The 18,626-nt window shown below is 62.3% G+C and overlaps 1 protein-coding gene across 1 annotated transcript in view; it reads left to right on the forward strand.

The window, feature by feature from the left end:
• Ankmy1 (ankyrin repeat and MYND domain containing 1) overlaps positions 1-17,730 on the forward strand; it is a 39,801-nt gene extending 22,071 nt beyond the window's left edge. The window contains exons 4-16 of the mRNA XM_076866350.2: positions 251-409; positions 1,180-1,589; positions 2,507-2,678; positions 6,185-6,325; positions 7,070-7,210; positions 9,742-9,849; positions 10,374-10,505; positions 12,294-12,407; positions 12,694-12,861; positions 15,787-15,863; positions 16,540-16,700; positions 17,454-17,492; positions 17,573-17,730. Of these exons, the coding sequence (XP_076722465.2) occupies positions 251-409; positions 1,180-1,589; positions 2,507-2,678; positions 6,185-6,325; positions 7,070-7,210; positions 9,742-9,849; positions 10,374-10,505; positions 12,294-12,407; positions 12,694-12,861; positions 15,787-15,863; positions 16,540-16,700; positions 17,454-17,492; positions 17,573-17,730 (1,980 nt within the window). The remainder of the gene's footprint in view (positions 1-250; positions 410-1,179; positions 1,590-2,506; positions 2,679-6,184; positions 6,326-7,069; positions 7,211-9,741; positions 9,850-10,373; positions 10,506-12,293; positions 12,408-12,693; positions 12,862-15,786; positions 15,864-16,539; positions 16,701-17,453; positions 17,493-17,572) is intronic.
• The last annotated feature ends 896 nt before the right edge of the window (positions 17,731-18,626 follow it).

Consider the following 18,626-nt stretch of genomic DNA (forward strand, 5'->3'; position numbering starts at 1 on the left):
AGGGAGGTCACTGCGGGCAGGGCCCTCGCTGCTGCTCTGGAGAAGCCGAGGCGCAGGAGTGCCACACAGGTCCACTCCTGCTCCCACAGAGGGCGCGGAGGCACCCGCCCGGTGGGGCCCACAAGGTCCTGTGGAAGGGGAGGGCATGACCTTGTCCCTTGCCAAGCTCCATCACAAGCTTACCAGAGCCTGCCATGCTGCCACCTCAGAGGGGCCTCCGCAGACCCCAGCGCCACCTGCTGTCCTCTAGGCACACTGTCACAGCCGCATCGTCAGCCTTCTCCTGGACCTGGGGGCGGACGTGAACAAGCGCACAGACGAGGGCCTCACGGCGCTCAGCATAAGCTTCCTCCTCTACTACCCCAGTGGGTCCTTCAAGCCCAACGTCGCCGAGAGGACCTTGCCCCAGGTCAGCCCTGCCAGCCGCTGGCTGCCTGTCTCTGCACCCAAGTGTCCACCTGCACCACCCTCCTGTGCAGACCAGGCTCACACTGGCCAAGTGACAAGATGAGGCTGGGGGAGGGGTCAGAGGATGGATGTGGCACTGCCTGACGTGTCCTGAGTGCGACAGCACGTCCCAGAGCCACGCTCTGCAGCTCAGCCCGACCCTCTCTGTGCTGGACAGGGTGGCACCACCAGCTGCGTCTGGGCAGCGCCCTGTTCCTGCCAAGTTCCTGGTGGGACGGAGCTGCAGGTGGGATGGCACTGTGTGCCGTGGCTTGACGGGGAAGCCGACCCAAAGCAGTGTCATTTGGTGGGAATCGGATGCAGGCCACAACATGACCTTGAACCTGTAACTTGAACTTTTCACATTAAAAAAGTAAACTCGGTGCATGATTCATTGTATTCAGCTGACAGGACCTCAAGTAGGGTCCTTTCTGTGTGTAGTCACTGGGAACAGCATGGGTGGGGCCCTGCCTCTGGGTCCCAGTTCTGGACGAGATGTTCTAAGAGCTAGGAGCCATGTGTGGCACTGGTGTCCCCAGGGGTGGCCAGCTGACCTCAGGCTTCTGGTGGGCGCTGCAGGGCATCTGCCTCTGAGGTTTGTGGTGAGGTGGGAGCCGCTGCTGTGCTCTGGCCTGCTCTGCGTGGCTCTGCAGGGGTGCTGGCCCTCGCTGCGGTGGTGTGGGGGCTGCCTACTCTGGCCTCCCCTAATCTGCTTTCCTGGCACTCTCCTAGGCACCTCCCAAATGCCCGGTCACCCCAAGCTGTTTTCTGGATGTGAACGTGGAGTCTGTCCATGAGGCCAGCATGCCCGCCCAGGGCCTCGAGGAGGGCAGCCTGTCCCCGAGTACACGGCCGTCTCCAGAGTCCCCAGGCCAGCAGGGCAGCCCTCCAAGGGAGGAGTGGCCCACCGTGCAGGGCAGCGCCAGCGACAGGGACAGAGAGCTGGGGGAGAAGGCCGAAGACCCGGGTGGGTGCACCCTGAGCAGCGAGGACTCCAACTTCCAGTCCATGGCCTGTATGTACAACTACGCCCTCCGGCTGTCCAGGGAGGTCTTGGAGAGGAGCGCCCAGGCCTACAGCTTGCTGCGGGTGCCCTGCTTGGACAAGGGCACCGTGCGGAGGATGGCACAGGGCATAATCAAGTAGGTCTCCGCCCGCGCTGCGGGGCGGGTGCGCTCTGAGAGCCGTGCCTCCTTTCCCTGGGGCGCTCCCGCAGGGTGTCTCCAGAGGTGTGAGTCTGTCCTTTGAGCGTCCGCAGGGCCAGTGTGACGCTGAAGACGCCTGTGTGTGTGTGGTGTTGTGCAGTGTGCAGTGTGTGAGGTCTGCTGTATGTTGTCTGTAGTGTGGTATGTGTTCTGTGTGTGGTGTGTTGTGCGTGGTATGTCGCGTGGGGGGTGTCTGTGGGGTGTGGTGTATGATCTGTGTAGCATGTGGCATGTGTTCTGCGTGTTGTGTGAGGTGGTTGTTGTGTTCGGAATGTGTGTGTGTTGTTCATTGTGGTGTGGGGTGCACAGTGTGTGTGGCCTGGGTGTTGTGAGGTGTGGAAGTGTGTATTATAGTGTATACTACATGGTATGCATTGTGTGGCATATTGTGTGTGGTAGGTATGTTGTGTGTTGTGGCGTGTGGCGTGTACTGTGTGGTGTGCACGGTGTGTGCTGGAGGAGTGGGTGCAGGTGGCTTCTTGCCAGACTGGTGTTGAGTGTGGCTTGGTCCTGGAGGGGCTGGCCTACCCCTGTCCCCAGCGTCTGGTGACATCAGGGAGGCTCAGCGGCCCCCAGGCTGCAGCCTGCAGTCCTTCGCCCACAGGGGACGGTTTGGGGATGGCCACACTGCCCACCTCCCCTGGTAGGGACCAGGGCCTTGGAAGGGGGTGACCTTGGGTGTTCTCCAAGTCTAAGAAGCTTGGGGCTTGGGTGTCTGTGGTGCCCACACCCCTCCCAGAGCCCCCTCCACCCTGTAGCCCGGTGCACCTGTCCTGGGGGTCCTGTCCACACTGCCGGGGTTGGGGGGCCTCACCTTCCCTGCAGCCTGTGACCCCTGGCGCTGACCCCTGCAGACAGAGAAACCGGTGGCTGACCATCCAGCTGCTGCTGCGCCGCGGCGCTGACCCCAACCTGTGCAGCGTGCCCATGCAGGTGCTGTTCCTCGCGGTGAAGGCGGGCGATGTGGATGGCGTGAAGCAGCTGCTGGAGAAGGGGGCCCGCACGGACGTCCAGTACCCACCACAGGTAGGCCACCGGGGGCGGGGCCAAAGCTCAGGGCTGCGCCTACCTGCAGTGGAGCTGTGGCCCTGCGGTGGAGGCTTGGTCTGAGTGGACCTAGGGAGAGGCCCGTGCTGGGGTCGCCAGAGGGTGCGGGAGCCGTGTTGTTTCTAGGCAGTGCCCTGGCTTCCCAGCCCCAGCCAGGACCCAGCGTTCAGCACTGCGCCTTCTGCAGGCCTCCTGGGGGAGCGAGGCCACAGCCCTTCCCAGGGGCTGGCACACCACTGCCCGCAGCTGCAGAGCAGGTTGCTTAGCTGAGGAAAACGGGGCTTTCCTACACAGAGCCCTGCACACTTCTTCTCACGCACTCGCCCGCGGGCCTCCTGCTCTGCCCACCATGGCTTTGGGGCCATCCCGCCGTGCAGGCCAAGCCCTCCTCCTGGCCACGTGGAGGCGTTGAGAAGTGTGTTCAGGAGGGTCTTCCTCTGAGTTAGCTGAGCCGGAGGTGCTGTTCTGTGAAGGTTTAGTGCTTCGGGAGTCTTTCTGGGTTTCTTCTTTAGCCTCTCCTGCATGCACTGTGCCCCGGGCAGTGGTGCCTCCCAGCCCAGCTCCAGGGCCTTCCAGCTCTCTTCAAACCACAGCTCTGGAAGGATCTCCAGGCCCTGCCTCTGCCTGTGGCCTCCTTTCCCTCGAATCTGGTGTTATTTATCTTATTTCATCCTGTTGCTCAGTTCTGGGGCCTGAGTTTCAGAGGAGCGACATTCAGACCACAGCTAGGTCCCGGGGGCTCAGGCTGTAACCCCCAGCAGGGGCTGGGGGGGCTGCCTGGAGACCCGTGAATCAATAAAGCTAAAATGGCCTCAAGCCAGTCCACGTGCTGTTAAGATTAATTTGCACCACACTTGGGAAATCTTGAAGAGAGAAGACGTCCTGGTATCAGACTGTGGGGGAGGGACCCTGGGCTGTGTGGTGCGGGCTGCTCTGAGCGGCCCTCGCCCCCTGGACACACTGCACACCGCACACACACTTCTGCTGCTTCGAGTGTGACACAGGTCTCTGGGGATCTCCACTCTTCGGTGCTTCTTTGGTCCTGGTGGATGGACGTCCCACCTTGTCTGTAGCTTTGCTGAGACGCAGGTGACGTGGGTTCCGTGGCAGCCCCCCAGGGCACTTGCTCAGTCATCGCTGGAGAACAGGTTTCCAAAGCACTCTTTCTGGCTGCGTCGTCGCCTGGAAGTGAGCCTTCCTGGTGGGCGCCCACCTGCAGAGCAGGTGCCCACTGTTCCCTGCCCACCTGTGGGTGAAGAGTGGCGCCCCCGTGAGCTTTGACCTTGCATTTCTCCTTGGGTGCAGCCTCATATGGTGCGGCCACAGACCAGAGGCAGTGGGTTTTAAGGGAAGAGTCCCTTGGGCTCATGGATGGATGGTTCCTGGGCCTCGCTGTTTGGATCTGGGCCAGGGTGGCACCTGAGGAGCCAGGAAACGGAGAGCAAGGACAGCCTTGGATCCCCCTCCCCTTTCTGAGTCACAGCCCTAGAGACCTGCGGACCTCCCACAGGGCCCCTCCTGGAAGGTTCCACCTTCTTCCAACACCACCTGGGGCCAAGCCTTTGACTCCGGCCCTCTGGGGGTCACTAAGCCTTTTTGAACCTAGTATTCACATACTTGGAGCCACCAGCGCTTCACTGGGAATTGCCCCAACACCGCCCCTTTGACCCTTGGGGCTGGTGGCCGACTCACTGCAGGGCACTGTTGGGATTCTGTTGGCGAGCTGGGCACGGTGACCTTGTGGGCAGCAGAGCAGGGCCAGGTGTGTGAGCTTGTCTGGGCGTTGACATTGGCGCGATGGCATGGCTGTCCTCTTGCTGCGGCTGCAGAGATGGAGTGCCGGCTCCTCAGCAGTGCAGGCTGGGCTGTTTCTAGACTCTGGCCATACGCTTTTCTCAATAGGACATTACAGATGCGTAAGGAAACCCTGCCCTCGGCCGCCCTCTGTGCGGGCACCTGCCTGCCCTCGCGGCACAGCTCTGGTGACCTTGATGTGGAGTGCACCTCAGGGTCTGTGCCCTGGGGACACTGCTGTGCATTCCTCTTGGCTTTCTTTTGTGCTCTCTGCAGATCACAGTCTGAGCCTCCCGCCGAGGCTCTGGAGTGGGAAACTGACCCTTGTCACCATTTTGCCCTCTTGCTTACCGGGTGATGGAGAATTCCGGCTCAGAACCTTTCCCTGAGAACTCGGGCGGTGTTGCTTGTATCCGTGGCCTTCAGGCCAGAGTGACCCCCGCCCCGCCCCGTCTGCTAGCCACTCTTCCTGGGCACTGGTCAGCCGGGTGGAGTTTTCTTCTCTTGTCTCGTGAGTCTTTGTCTTCGTCTTCCCCTCTGCTGTTCTCTGGGCACCCCTTCTTTCCTTTTGCTCTGTCTGGATTTGGGGGTGTGCTTTCTTTCCATTTCATTGTAGCTCGATTGTTTGGCAAAGCTCCCTTGGGCCTCCTCACACCGAGGTTCTCCCTTCAGTCAAATCCATTCTGCCTTTCAGCTACTGACGGTCAGTTCAGTGGTTTTGTTTGGAAGTTTGAGACCTCCAGGTGGTGCTGTGGACGTGAGATCCTGCTGGAGGCCAGGATCACTGGGAAACCCCCTGTGGTGGTCTTGTGGGCCAGCGCTTCCCGTGTGCCAGTCCTGGGCCCTCAGTGCTGGCCTCTCCCAGCACCGGGCAGAGGCTAGTTCTCACCTGCGTCCTTGTGCTGGGTGCTCCGTGGAGTGCTGGCTCTGTCTGCGCGGGGTCCCCAGAGGCTGCCCTCAGGCTGTGGACTCTGTCCTCCCCAGAGTCAGCACCTGGAGCCCACCTTTCCCCCACCGGAGAAACTGTGCCACACTGCCCCTGCTCCGCAGGCCCTCTGGCTGGCCCTCCCACCGCTAGCTCCGTCTGCTGTCTGGGTCGTCTGCGTCCTGCCCCTAAGGCCTTGGGGTGCTTTCCTCTGGCCCCTCCTGTTGAGCTAGGTCCCACCTGGAGTGCTGTGCTGGGGCTCCACTCCGACGCAGGCAGGCGCTCTCGGTGCTGTGCCCGTCTCTGTGCTGCCAGTGCTCAGAGACAGTCCTCCAGGGACCTCAGCTGATGGCCAGAAGGACGTCCGGGTGAGAACAGGCAGATCAGGAGGCCAGACAGGAGCCGCATGACTGTCAGGGTGGGGGCACCTGGGCCGGGGCCAGGCGGGGACAGGGCTTCTTAGGAGGAGGTGTTGGACGATCGGTCAGTGTGGCCCTGACAAGGATGGACTGTATGGCCTGCCGACAGTTCCCGTGCACAGGCTCCTCAGTGGGCACTGCCTCCCTCTGCCCTGTGGGCCTCCTGGTCCTGCACCAAGTGGGGCTGGTGAGGAGGTGGTGCGGCGGGAATCTCAGACGGGTACAGGAAGCATGTGTCCTTTCCCCCAGGTCAGGCAGAGGGGTCCTGCATTGGCCCCGCCCACCGGGGACCCTCACTTGCTTGGCTCAGGACGGTGTGCCTTACCCCATCCGTACTTCCTCTGCAGCTGGGGGCCCTGACCCCGCTCCATATCGCCGCTGCCCTTCCAGGGCAGGAGGGGGTCAGGATCACAGAGCTGCTGCTGCATGCCATCACCTGTGTGGACGCCAAGGCGGCTGACGAGGACCACACGTACAAGCTCAACAAGGTGCGGCTCTCTGAGGCACAGGGCAGGACGGGGACCTGGCTCTGGGCTGCAGAAGTGCCTGATGGTCAGGGACACTGGCTCCACCTTGGCCTGTGTCCTTCTCCTGGGGAAGGTGCTGGCCTGGCCTGGCTTCTTATAGCAGCCAGGACACAGATGTGCTCGGGGCTCAGGGGACTCAGATCTCCCAGGCTTGGGTCGGGCTGGGCTGGTACCACCCACCAGAGGCTGTGAGGGGAGTGGGGGCAGGGTGGCTTGCTTGTGGCTGGGTTTCCCTGGGGTGCAGCGGCAGCAGCCTCTGGGCAGCTGAGGTGGGGCTTGAGCTCTGGTGTGCGTGGGGGACAGGTGTGGGTGTCCAGGTGAGCACGTGGCTCTAGTTCACATTTTCCACCTGCAAAGCCTTCCTGAGCCTCCTGAGCTCCCAAAGACCCCCACAGGCCACTGCAGAGATCTGAGACCAGACCCCAACCTTGTGTACCACCCCCACTCCCTGCACCAGGTGTGGCAGAAACTGTTAAGGTCGTGCAGATAGGATGTGTGGTGTGCAGCTCTGGTGTGTGGGAGCCCTGAGCAGAGGAGTCAGGTGGCTGTGGCAGCCGGCAGAGCCAGACACAGCAGGGCTTTGATGCAGAGTGGGCAGGAAGCTTGCTGTCTTGGTGCTCACAGCCTCCCTAGCCAGCAAGTGGCATGTCCCTGGGTGTTGGCCAGGGGACCCAGGCCAGTTCTTGAACCCTCCTTTGCACACAGATGGACCTGCCACCCTCAAGCCTGAAGCTCAACAATGAGCCAGGCCCACCCAGCACCTACTATACCACGAACACCTGCGTCCCCATAGAGGGCGGCAGGACAGCTCTGCACGTGGCCTGTGAGCGGGAGGACAACAAGAAGGCGAGTGACCACAGGGCCCTGGCTGGGGTCTGCTGGCCTGCCCAGTGCTGGGGTACTTTGTGGAGAGCGTGTGTGCTGTCATGCTGGAACTAGGCCATGGCCCGGAACAGGACTGGAAGAGGGCGGGCAGGGAACGCAGGGTCTGTGCCCAGAGCCTCCCGAGGTTTCTGTGCCACCACTGCATGTACAGGGCTGTGTGCAAGTGTGTGTGTGTTTGCAGGTGTGTGTGTGAGCAGGTGTGTGTGTGCAGGTGTCCATGTGAGCAGGTGTGTGTGTGTGCAAGTGTGTGTGAGCAGGTGTCTGTACATGCAGGTGTGTGTGCAGGTGTGTATGTGTGCAGGTATGCAGGTGTGTGTGTGCAGGTGTGTGCATGCAGGTGTGCAGGTGTGTGTAGGGCAGGTGTCTGTGTGTGTAGGTGTATGTGGGGACAGGTATGCAGGTGTGTCTGTGCATGCAGGTATGTGTGGGGCAGGTGTCTGTGTGGGTAGGTGTGTGTGGGGGCAAGTATGCAGGTGTGTGTGTGTAGGTATGTTTGTGTGCAGGTGTGTGTGTGGGCAGGTGTGTGTGTGACCAGGTGTGTGTATGCAGGTGTCTGTGCTTGCAGGTGTGCAGGTGTGTGTGTATGCAAGTGTGTGTGTGGGCAGGTATGCAGTGTGTGCAGGTGAGTGTATGCAGGTGTGGGTGCAGGTGTGTGTGTGTGTGTGCAGGTGTGTGTGTGCAGGTATCTGTGTGTGCAGGTGTGTGTGTGTGCAGGTATCTGTGTGTGCAGGTGTGTGGGGGGCAGGTATGCAGGTGTGTGTGTGTAGGTATGTTTGTGTGCAGGTGTGTGTGTGGGCAGGTGTGTGTGTGACCAGGTGTGTGTATGCAGGTGTCTGTGCTTGCAGGTGTCTGTGCTTGCAGGTGTGCAGGTGTGTGTGTATGCAAGTGTGTGTGTGGGCCGGTATGCAGTGTGTGCAGGTGAGTGTATGCATGTGTGGGTGCAGGTGTGTGTGTGTGTGCAGGTGTGTGTGGGGCAGGTGTCTGTGTGTGCAGGTGTGTGGGGGGCAGGTATCTGTGTGTGTAGGTGTGGGAGGCAGATATGCAGGTGTGTGTGTGCAGATGTGTGTGGGCAGGTGTGTGTGGGCAGATGTCTGTGTGTATGTAGGTGTGTGTGTGGGTAGGTGTGTGTGTGTGCAGGTGTCTGTGTGGGAGCAGGTGTGCTCATACGTGTGCACAGATGTGTTTGTGAGCTTGTCCTTGTGAATCAGTGTGTATGTGAGTGCAGTGAGAGCTCAGCTGGGGAGTGGGCACTTCCCCATGGGGGTCCTGACCCCTGGGGTCCAGGCCAGCAGTTCTCAAGATGCAGCCCCTCCTCGTGAGGTTCGGGATCAGTGCAGTGGGCCGCATGCAGCACTGTCTGGTGGATCGGAGGCAGCAGGTCAGAGTGGGACCAGCAATGGCAGAGGACACATGGGCCACTCAGGCACTGGAGCCTTGCACACAATATTTTTGGACCCACGCCACAGGCAGGCCATGTGCACACAGGGATGGGGCCTGTGCTGACAGGCGTGGGGGCTGCTGTCCCGGGCTCTGGCTGTTCTACCCTGCCAGCCCCTGCCAGCCTCACCACGCCGTCTCTGGCTAGGAGGCCCAGGGTAGCCCCAGCTTCCTGGCCCAGGGCAGTGTCCCCTGGCCTTGCGGCACTTCCTCTGGGAGCAGTCCAGGCAGGTTGGGTGCTGGAAGCACCTAGAGGAGACCACGTGGCTGAGTGCGTGTGGGGAAGTCAGAAACCAAGCCATGTGCCTCGGGGCCTGCGCAGTTTGGGCCAGTTAGCCACGGGGCACACGGGAAGCGGAGCCTCAGTTTACCCACCTACGGCCAGGGTGATAACCTAGTGGGGAGCCCATGGGGGCAGGCGCAGGGGTGATGCTGGGCAGGGGAGTCAGAGGCAGTACCAGGCCTAAGGGGGAAGGAGCAGGTCCTCAGGGCCCATTGCTGGCCACATCTGGAGGGCTCAGAGTGCCCCGCGAGAGGGCGCCTGGGGGAGTTCCTGCTGTGGGGGGCAGAGGTGGCCACCCTGCTGCACTCCTGGGGAAGGAGAGGAAGAGGGAGGCACCGAGGGCTGCCTGTGGCTCTGCAGGGCTCGGGCCTGTTGCTGGCCTCTGAGCCAGAGAAGCAGAGGCTTCCCCTGGGCAGGAGGGCGGCCACCTTCCAGCCTGACAGTGCCTGTCAGGCTGGGCCTGGGGAAGACGGTTCCTGGTTCTTCCGTGACACCTGCCAGGAGCCAGGCCCTGCTTAGGTCACTGGGCCTTAGTGCCCTTCCTGTTGCCCATCTGGAAAGGAAGAGCGTTTAGAAGACATCTTCTCAGTGTGAGGAGCTCTGACCGTCCCATGGTCTGGGACAGTGTGCGCCTCCTAGTGCTGGTGGGAGGAAGGGGTGTGGCTCAGCGGGCTCCAGGCACCCGCGGGGCTGCAGTGCAGGCTCCTGGGGATGGGTGCCTCCCGCGCGCACAGGGGCGGCTCTCTGACCTGACGTGCTTCGTCCCCCACAGGACGCCAGGGACGTGGTCCAGCTCCTGCTCTCCCATGGAGCGGATTCCAACCTGCTGTGGAGTGGCCACTCCCCACTCTCCCTCTCCATCGCTAGTGGGAATGACCTGGTGAGCACTCCCCCCCGAAGGACGTGCACCCTGCCCGTGGTTCACTGAACTCTTCTTTATTGGGCACCTGCTGTGTGCAGGCAGCACGGCCACAGGCAGCAGGTGTTGAATAAGATGGACTCTCTGCTCCCAGGACCCCATGTTCTAGCCGGGGAGCCAGACCCTCGCCCAGGGGTAGCACAATTGCAGCTGTACAGTGCGAGGGGCAGAAAGCTGGGGCAGGGCACACACAGCCGCCCGTATGTTCTTGACCTTGTGCTGGGCCTGTCCAGGGCTTAGCTCTGCCTGGCTAGAAAGCAGGACAGGAGTCAGGGCTGTTGGAGCCGCTGTGTGGACTGTCCATGAGAAAACACCAGAACTGGCTCAGGGTGGAATCCCGGCTCTTCCCGAAGGAATCTCCATGTGACCCCTACATGACATGGTCCTCTGTATATGGGCTCCGTGGAAAGTGCCCAGGGATGGCCACAGGAGACTGCAGTGAGGGGACATGACATGGTGGCCACTGTGGAACCCATCTGTTGCAGATCGTGAAGGAGCTCCTGTCCCAGGGAGCTGACCCCAACCTGCCCCTGACCAGAGGCTTGGGCAGTGCCCTGTGTGTCGTGTGTGACCTGGCCTATGAGCATCAGAGGAGCGTTGACAACAAGATAGCGCTGGTGAGAGGTGGACAAGAGGCAGGAGGGGCCTGGATGGGGGCGGAGGGTGGGCTGGGCCTGGGATGGGGGCGGAGGGCAGGCTGGCCACCCTGTGCCTGACTGAGTATGGTGGGCAGCAATTCAGAGGGCTGGAGCTGCTCTTGGGATGTCGGCAGAGGAGGGAGGGAGCAGGACAATGAGGGACGAGATGACAAGTGAGCGGCTGTGAGGCCTGGGAGCTCAGAGGGGGGCTGGCCATGCACTGCCTGGCCCAGCTGCCTGGTGAGACCTGGTGCTCACTGAGGAAGGCCCAGGACCCCTGTGCCTTAAGGCAGAGTTGGGTGGTTCAGCCCCCAGCATCACTGTGCAGGACAGGAGGAATCACTGTCCATCCACCTGTCCATCAGCCGAGCACCTGCAGCTGCCTGCACCCCCGTGCTCACCCACGGTCTGCCCCTGCCTTCTGGTTATGTTTTTGCACCACTGGGGATTGAACTCAAGGCCTTGTGCGTGCTAGGCAGGGCTCTGCCACCCAGCCACACCCTGGCACTCTGCTTCTTTGGGAAAGGGCAGACAAGGTGGTAGACCTTGGAGGGCTGTCCAGCACTGGCTCTTTGGGAAGGGCGTCATGGCTCCAGCAGGAAGAGGAGCGGGGAGAGGGATGGGGGTTTTTGTAGGTGGGTCAGGACGGTGGGAAGCTCGCTCTTTGCCCGACACGCAGCACAGCGTCACTGCTGCCTGGTGCGATCTGTGTATGCTCCACCCTCCGTCCCTGTAGTGCCACAGGGTGGACACTGCTCCGGCCAGACTGCTACCCCCAGTGCCAGGTGCCATACCCGCGATGCTGCGCTCACAGCCTTGTTGAGAATCCGGGGCTCCTGGGTTTGTGCAGGGTTAATGCTAAACCAGGCTCAGGCGTGGGACAGCTGTCATGCATCCCTGAATTGGGGTCCCACTGGCACTTAGTTAGCGAGTAGGCCACATGTCACCTTGTGTTCATCCAGCCACACTGGGCCCACCAGGGCGTCCTCCTGGTCTGGCTGGGGTGGGGGTGGGTGGTGCCGACTGTTAGGTGCCATTTGCTTTGAGTGGAATCCATGGTCAGTCCTGAGCCAGAGAGCATTGCTGTGGCGTGTTGGCAATGCATACACGCATGTGCACACACACACAGTGCACATCTGTCCACACCCACACACACAGCATGCCCACCCCACAGTGCACACATGTTCAGAAATGCACACATCTGCACTCAGGTGCATGGATGTCGCTTGCAACCCCCAGTGTGCACGTGTGTGACCACACACTTGGACCTACACACGCCCACACTGCACGTGAGCACACACGTGGCATCACACACATGCGTTTGCAGTGTCACCAGCCTTTGCCTTCACACTGCGTACCTTGAAGCCTGGCGGGACCCGGGGTGCTGCTGGGCGGTCTGCCAGGGAAGTGCCCCAGGGAGTGGTGTCCCTCGGACGTGTGTGGGAGGGCCACCACACCACGGCCACCATGCCACAGCCACGGCCACCTCACCAGGGAGTAGTGTCCCTCGGATGAGGCTGAGACCAGCCTGTTTTCCTGTTTGCCTTTGGTTCTCCCTACACCCAGAAAGTGGCCTCTGGGCAGAAAGCAGGGGACCAAGCCCTGTGGGCAGCCCTGCCCTCTCCCTGGGCTGCCGTCTGGCTGCCTAGAGTGTCTGCAGAGCCTCCGGCTGCGGGCAGGGGCCGCCATGCACATAGCCCAATGCCGTGGGTGGCTCTGAGGGCCCCTGCTGTGGCTTCTGAGTTTGATGGGTTCCGTCTCCCACAGATTGACCGGCTCATTAGCCACGGGGCTGACATCCTGAAGCCTGTGACGCTCACACAGGGTGACAGGGTGGCCGTGGGCACAGCGGTGGACTACGGCTACTTCAAGTTCTACCAGGTAAGGCTTTGTCTTGAGCAGGGCCACCTGGGGACTTGGCTTCCCTCTGGTGGAGCCGGGCACACCTGCAGCCCACCCTGGTCCTCGAGGCAGGAGGCCCCACGGTGGTGAGCGCGTGCTGGTGTGCACCCCCACAGTCCCTCGTCACTCTGGATGGAGAGGTGGCCCCTCACCCAGTCACTCTGCAGCTCAGGCTGGGGGGAAGGGGGGGCCCTTGGTGACTCTAAGACTGTGCCTTGGGTGGGGGGATAGCCCGAGTCTGTGGTGACCCCACAGTGTGTCACAGGACCGGAAGATCGCCCACTGCCCCTTCCACGCGCTGATGCCCACGGAGAGAGAGACGTTTCTGGCCCGGAAGAAGCTGCTGGAGCACATGGGTGTGCAGCTGCGGCAAGCCGTGCTCACCAGGGAGCAGCAGTGGGACACCAGGGCTCTGCAGCTCAGCAGGAAAGGTGTGGAGGGCAGGGCCCTGGGAGGGCCACCACCCACGGCCACCACCCACGGCCACCACCCCACAGCCAGCACACCACGGCCACCATACCTCGGCCACGGCCACCATACCTCGGCCACGGCCACCACCCCAAGCCAGCACACCACAGCCAGCACACCACACCACAACCAGCACACCACGGCCACCATACTATGACCACAGCCACCATACCACAACCATGGTCACCACACACCACAGCCACAGCCACTACATCATGGCTGTGGCCACATGATGGCTACCAATCTTGGCCACCACACCATGGCCACCATTCCATGGCCACGCACACACCACATTCACAGCCATCACACACCACATCCACACCCAGTACACACCCACATCCATGGCCACCACACACCATGTCCACAGCCACCACACACCCAAGTCCACACCCAGTACACACCCAAGTCACACCCAGTACACACCACGTCCATGACTACCACACACTATGTCCATGGCCACGCACACACCACATTCACAGCCACCACACACCACGTCCACACCCAGTAGACACCCACTTCCATGGTCACCACACACCCATGTCCTCAGCCACCTGCCCACCTATGTCCATGGCCACCCACGCCCATCCAGGCACACTCACACCTTCCACACCCACCGTCCAGTGCACTCCCGGGCACATGGCCACCAAGCACTCCCAGCCCTGGTCCCTGCCCACAGACGCTCACTCCTGACACAGGCATGGCCTCCCACACTCCTGCCACACATGGGCCTGCTGCTGATGCTGTGTCCTGGCCGGTATGACTAGAAGTGACCTTCACTTACACACTGCCCACTGAGGGACCAGGCTCTGCCCTGGGCGTGGCACCCTTAGACGGCCGGGCTCTCGGCCAGGACCCAGGCTGCGAGCAGGCTGAGGAGCCCAGAGCCTCTGCCTCCTCTGTTCTGTCAGAGAGGGTCCTGCACGGAGTGTCACTCTGGAGATGCTGGCCATGGCTGCCACCCAGCTACAGAGCGTGGGTGTCCAGGCGCTGCCCAGGGAGAGTCCCCTGTGAAGTCGGAGCTTTGACAGAGCTGAGTGCATCTCCAGCAGCACATGGACAAAGCCGTGCCCAGAGGGGGCAGTGGAGGAGGTGGGGGTCCACTGGAGGCATGGGCTGAACGGCAGCATGGCCCATGGCCAGAGAGCTGGGGAAAGAGGAGGGGGGCCATTCAGGGCCAGGACAGATCCCAGGCACTCTCCATGGGGACAGTCCCCCAAGAGCTCTAATTGATTGGTCCATCTAAAGGGCAGGTTATGTCTGCAGACATTTTTGAAGCCTGGGAGCAATCAGCTCAGCACTAGTAGAGCTGATATCGGGGTATGCTCACGAAGACAGATGGCCATCCAGGGTGACCGTGGGCATCCATACCCAGGCCTCACCAGGAGTCGGCATCAGGAGCTTCATGCTGTAGAGTGGGGTCGACGCCCACCCAGTTGGCCACTGAGCGAGCAGCCAGCAGCCTGGGGAGGTCAGCACCCCAGCGACTGCAGCGTGTTAGGGAGGTGCCGTTTCAACGTGTGACCGCGAGACATGCAGAGAGGCGCCAAGGCACACACCGCCCTGCAGGACGGCACCGGCAGCTGCCAGAGACCAGAGTTCAGATGGGACAGGGAGGACTTCACGTAGCCTCACGGGCACGTTCAAGAGTAGGGGAAACCATGGTTAAGAGGTAAAGGAAGTTGCGAGGGAACGTCTTGCCAACAGAGGAGACCGATGCAGGGGAGAAGTGACCAAGAAGGGCAAAGTGGACATTCTGGACTTCAAAATCCCACACTCTGAAAATGGAACAGTCTGCGAGAGGGTCCCAGCTGTGGCAGGAGGAAGGAACCAATGGTGGAGACGGTGCCATCTGAGGAGAGGAGAAGCACAAGGAGGCCAGACCACGCTCGTTGGCGTGGGCGCCTGTGGTGGCACTGCCGGAGCGAGGGGAGAAAGTGCGTCAGAGGGCTCAGGTGGGTGGGCATAGGGCCACACGGAGCCGGAGGGCTCCACGGAGACCCTGAGGAGGTCTGGCTCCAGGAAGGAAGGCACGGAGACCTCAGCGTGCAGAGGCCAGAAGGTCAGGCCACATCTCAGGGCCGCGGAGGAGGGCACAGGGAGCCGCGAGGCCAGCCTGGAAGTCAGGTCTTCTTCCCTCTCCTGTGAGTCTCAGCCCCAACATGGGACGTCACTGTCCCCAGCACCCTTTCCAGAGCCATGGCTCAGGGATGGGCCCAGAGGAGACGCACCTGACAGAGAGCGCTGACTCTGCCCAGGGAGGCCACGTCCTTCAACTAACCATGGAGAGGTCCAGGCTGGTGGTGCGCTCACCACTGGGGTCCTGGCAGACCTGCTGCAGAGATCAGCCGAGCTGCCACGTGGCGAGGTGCCGACAGCTGTCGAGTCCGCCTGGTTAGAACCTCGGGAGCCCTGGCTTGACTGCATCAGCCTTGGGGCGATCATGTCCCCGGGTCGGGGTGACCTGGAGCATCAGCAGTTGGGAGAACTGCATGGCAGGGTGTGGTCGGGGCTGGTCAAGGAGAGCCCTGCCCAACCACTGCCAGCCCAGGGTGACCATGGCCTCCCCCAGGTGGCACCTTGCTGCAGGGGGATGTGGATGTCTCCAGGGAGCTCAGCTGGTCACTAAACAGAGAGGCAGAGAAGCATGACCACTCTAGGAAGGACAGGAGAGGTGTGCAGGGCCTCAGGAAGAAGGGGCTGGGGGCTGGGGCTGGGCAAGAGGGAAGGAGGACCTCTGCTGGCCTGTGGCCATGCCCCCGGGCGGGGATGGTGCAGGCTTGGCAGGAGGCCTGAGGGGGCCTGGGGGAGGCCCTTCCTGCAGGCCTGCTGCGCAGCACTGAGGGCTCGGCCTGCCCCCCGGGGCTCACGCGGGTCTCTTTCTGACACAGAGGAGCTGGCCCCCAGCCACAGGCTGAAGAAGAGGAACTCCATTGTGGCAAAGATCCCAGCCAAGGAGGAGCAGGAGAAGTGAGTGCTGGGTGTCCTTCTCGGGGACAGCATCTGTGGCTGGGATGTGCCGCTGGACCTGGCCTGCTGGTCAGGCTGCTCCCCTTGTCCTGAGGAGCGTGGCCTCCCCTGCTCCTGGGCATAGGCTGCAGTCAGGATGAGGGTCTCAGGGCCCACTCCTGGAGCTGCTCGGGCTGCCCTGGTCAGGCCACAGAAGGGCTCCATGTCCTGCAGAGGGCGGCCTCCTCCCTGGAGAGCAGGGCTGGAGCCAAGGCTCTGCTCTCCAGGACGCCCCAGGAGTCTTCTCTGTACTCACATGGTGTCCCTAGGATGAGAGAGCAGGGCTGGACCTGACTCGTGGGGACGTGCTCACCGATCTATCCCTAGGGACCAGATTCAGGGAGAGAGGTGACCAGGGCAGGCCCCCTCCTCCTGAAGCAGGGGCCAGCTTCTCTCACCAGATCAGCCCAGGCATCTCCCCACGTGTGTGGGGTCCCCTCAGCCCTCACACTGCGGCCACCGTCTCCAGGTAGATGCCCACTGTCCACGTGGCCAGCCCTCACGGGAGGAGTGTGCCCGCGCCTCCCAGGGCTCCCAGCGCATCTGTCTCCTCTCTGGGGCACTTGCTGGGTGCCTGCACCGGTGGCAGCTGCCCCTGGGTGGGGGCACCTCCTCCTGACCCTGGGCTTTCTCACAGCCTCCCCTTCTTCAAGTTCTGCTACCAGTGTGGCCGCTCGGTCGGGGTCCGCCTCACTCCCTGCACCCGCTGCTATGGGATCCTGACCTGCAGCAAGTACTGCAAGGCCAGAGCCTGGACCGAGTTCCACAGGAAGGACTGCAGTGACATCACGGCCACAGGTAGGCCAGAGGCCGGGCAGGCATCCGAGAGCCCTTCCCAGAACTTCAGCAGCACCGAGCCCAAGTGCTCCTTGGGCCCTGGCATGTCCCCATCCCCACAGAGCTGGGCATGCTCTGCTGACCCCCCGGGCTCTGTTCTCAGGGTCAGGAGCTCTCCTGGACACCAGTCCCAGAGACCACAGTCCATGGGCCTCTGGTCAATTTCTGGAGGCTTCTTTGCAGCACTCCCGCTCAGACGTCCTGGCTCTGTAAAGGGGGACAGGTGTCTTCTGGAATCAGCCTGGTCTGCCCACCCCACCTGTCTGGGTGCCATCAGGGCCAGCAGAGGGAGGGCACGGGGCCATACCAGGAGGGGTCCAAAGGGAGCCGAGACTGGAGCTGTCTCTGAGCTGCCCATGGGCCTTGCCCTGGCACACTGCTTTGAGTCCATTTGTCGTATACCTTCAGGTCATCCCTCATAAAATGGGACTTCTAGTGATGGCCCCTGCTGGGCGCACGCAGAAGTGGCCCTTCCGTTTGCGGGCCTTGCTGCAGACAGCTCATGAAACACTGGCCAGAGCCACAGGGCCCCTGCAGGTCCCCCGGGGGCCCCAGCAGTCCCCTGCTGGGGGGATTGGCGCAGCAGCCCTTTGACCCAGGTGGCAAGGCTAAGTGGACACTGAGCCAGGCTGAGTCCCCTCCCTGGGGTTGGTCCAGGCCCTGACTGAGAGGCCCACAGGCCCCTCCCCCCCGCAACGCCTCTTCCCCCCGCAGCACCCCGCTGGAAGGATGTGTTCAGGGAGACAGAAGACGGTCAGTGAAGGAGCCGCACTGGACCTGGGCCAGGTGGGGCAGGGCTGTGCCCACGTCTCACTGCCTTGGGCCACCTCCAGGCTGCTGGCCTCTGTGGGAGCTGATACAGGAAGTCACTGAGGCGCCTCGCTCCCGACCCCACAATAAAGTGGCCCACCGCAAGCGCTTCACCGTCTGCGCCCACTCCGCCGCACAGGGTGACGTCCCAGGCCCAGGCCTGTGTGGGCGCCAGCCGTGAGGCCTCACCGGCCTCCCACGGGGCCTAGGCTGGCTGTGCTCTGTCTTTCAGGTCAGGAGGAAGGCTGGGAGTGTCACTGGGAGCTCAGTCCGTGTCCCCCTTGCTGCTCCAATAACTCAGGACACGGTTTTGATAAAAAGGAAGAGGAAGTTTGATTGCTCTGCTAGCAAAGGAGAGGCGGGGACTTGGGTCCTGAGGCTGGGGCTCTGCCCCTCAGGGGAACGGAGGGCTTTTACAGAGCCGTGCAAAGGCTGCTTCCAGGTGGGCAGGGCCACCACTCACTCACCCAAGAGCGAGCTGCTCTTGGGTCTCCGGGCACCGTCCCTGAAGCCCGAGTCGCTCCCTGGGGTCAGGCAACCCGGCCTGGGCTGGGACAAGGGTGGTTTGCTTCTCCCGGGGCTGGGGAGGTGGGGGGAGAAGAGAGGAGAAGCCATGTCAGCTTTCAATAAGCCCCGCGGCAGGGCAGCCAGGGTCATGTCCAGAGCGAAGTGGGCCCTGCTGCAGGAGGATGAGCGGGTAGGGCTGGACTGTGCTGCAGAGATGGCCTCTGGACCAAGGGTTCCCAGTGACTGGCAGATCTCGGCTCAGACGGGAGGCTGCGTCTGCGTCCTTCCCTCGGCACAGGGTCTGATGGGGCCCAGGGTCCATTTCCTAAGTGTCTGTCATGTGCTGGGGCCGGGGGACAACATGTGCAGCACCTCAGTGACCTGCTTGATGACAGGGAGGTGGGCGGCAGCCACGCCATGTAGACCAGGGCTGGCGGGACACCCAGTCCTGCCTAGTGGAGACGGGAGGAAGGTGGGCAGTGACCTGGGAGGGGGCTTCCGGGGGCTGGGACCGTGAGCACCAGCGGTGGATGAGCTGAGGTCTGCTGCGGCCAGCAGAGTGGCCGAGGG

This window comes from Callospermophilus lateralis, chromosome 9 (genome assembly GCF_048772815.1).
Source record: "Callospermophilus lateralis isolate mCalLat2 chromosome 9, mCalLat2.hap1, whole genome shotgun sequence".
Classification (NCBI taxonomy): Eukaryota; Metazoa; Chordata; class Mammalia; order Rodentia; family Sciuridae; genus Callospermophilus; species Callospermophilus lateralis.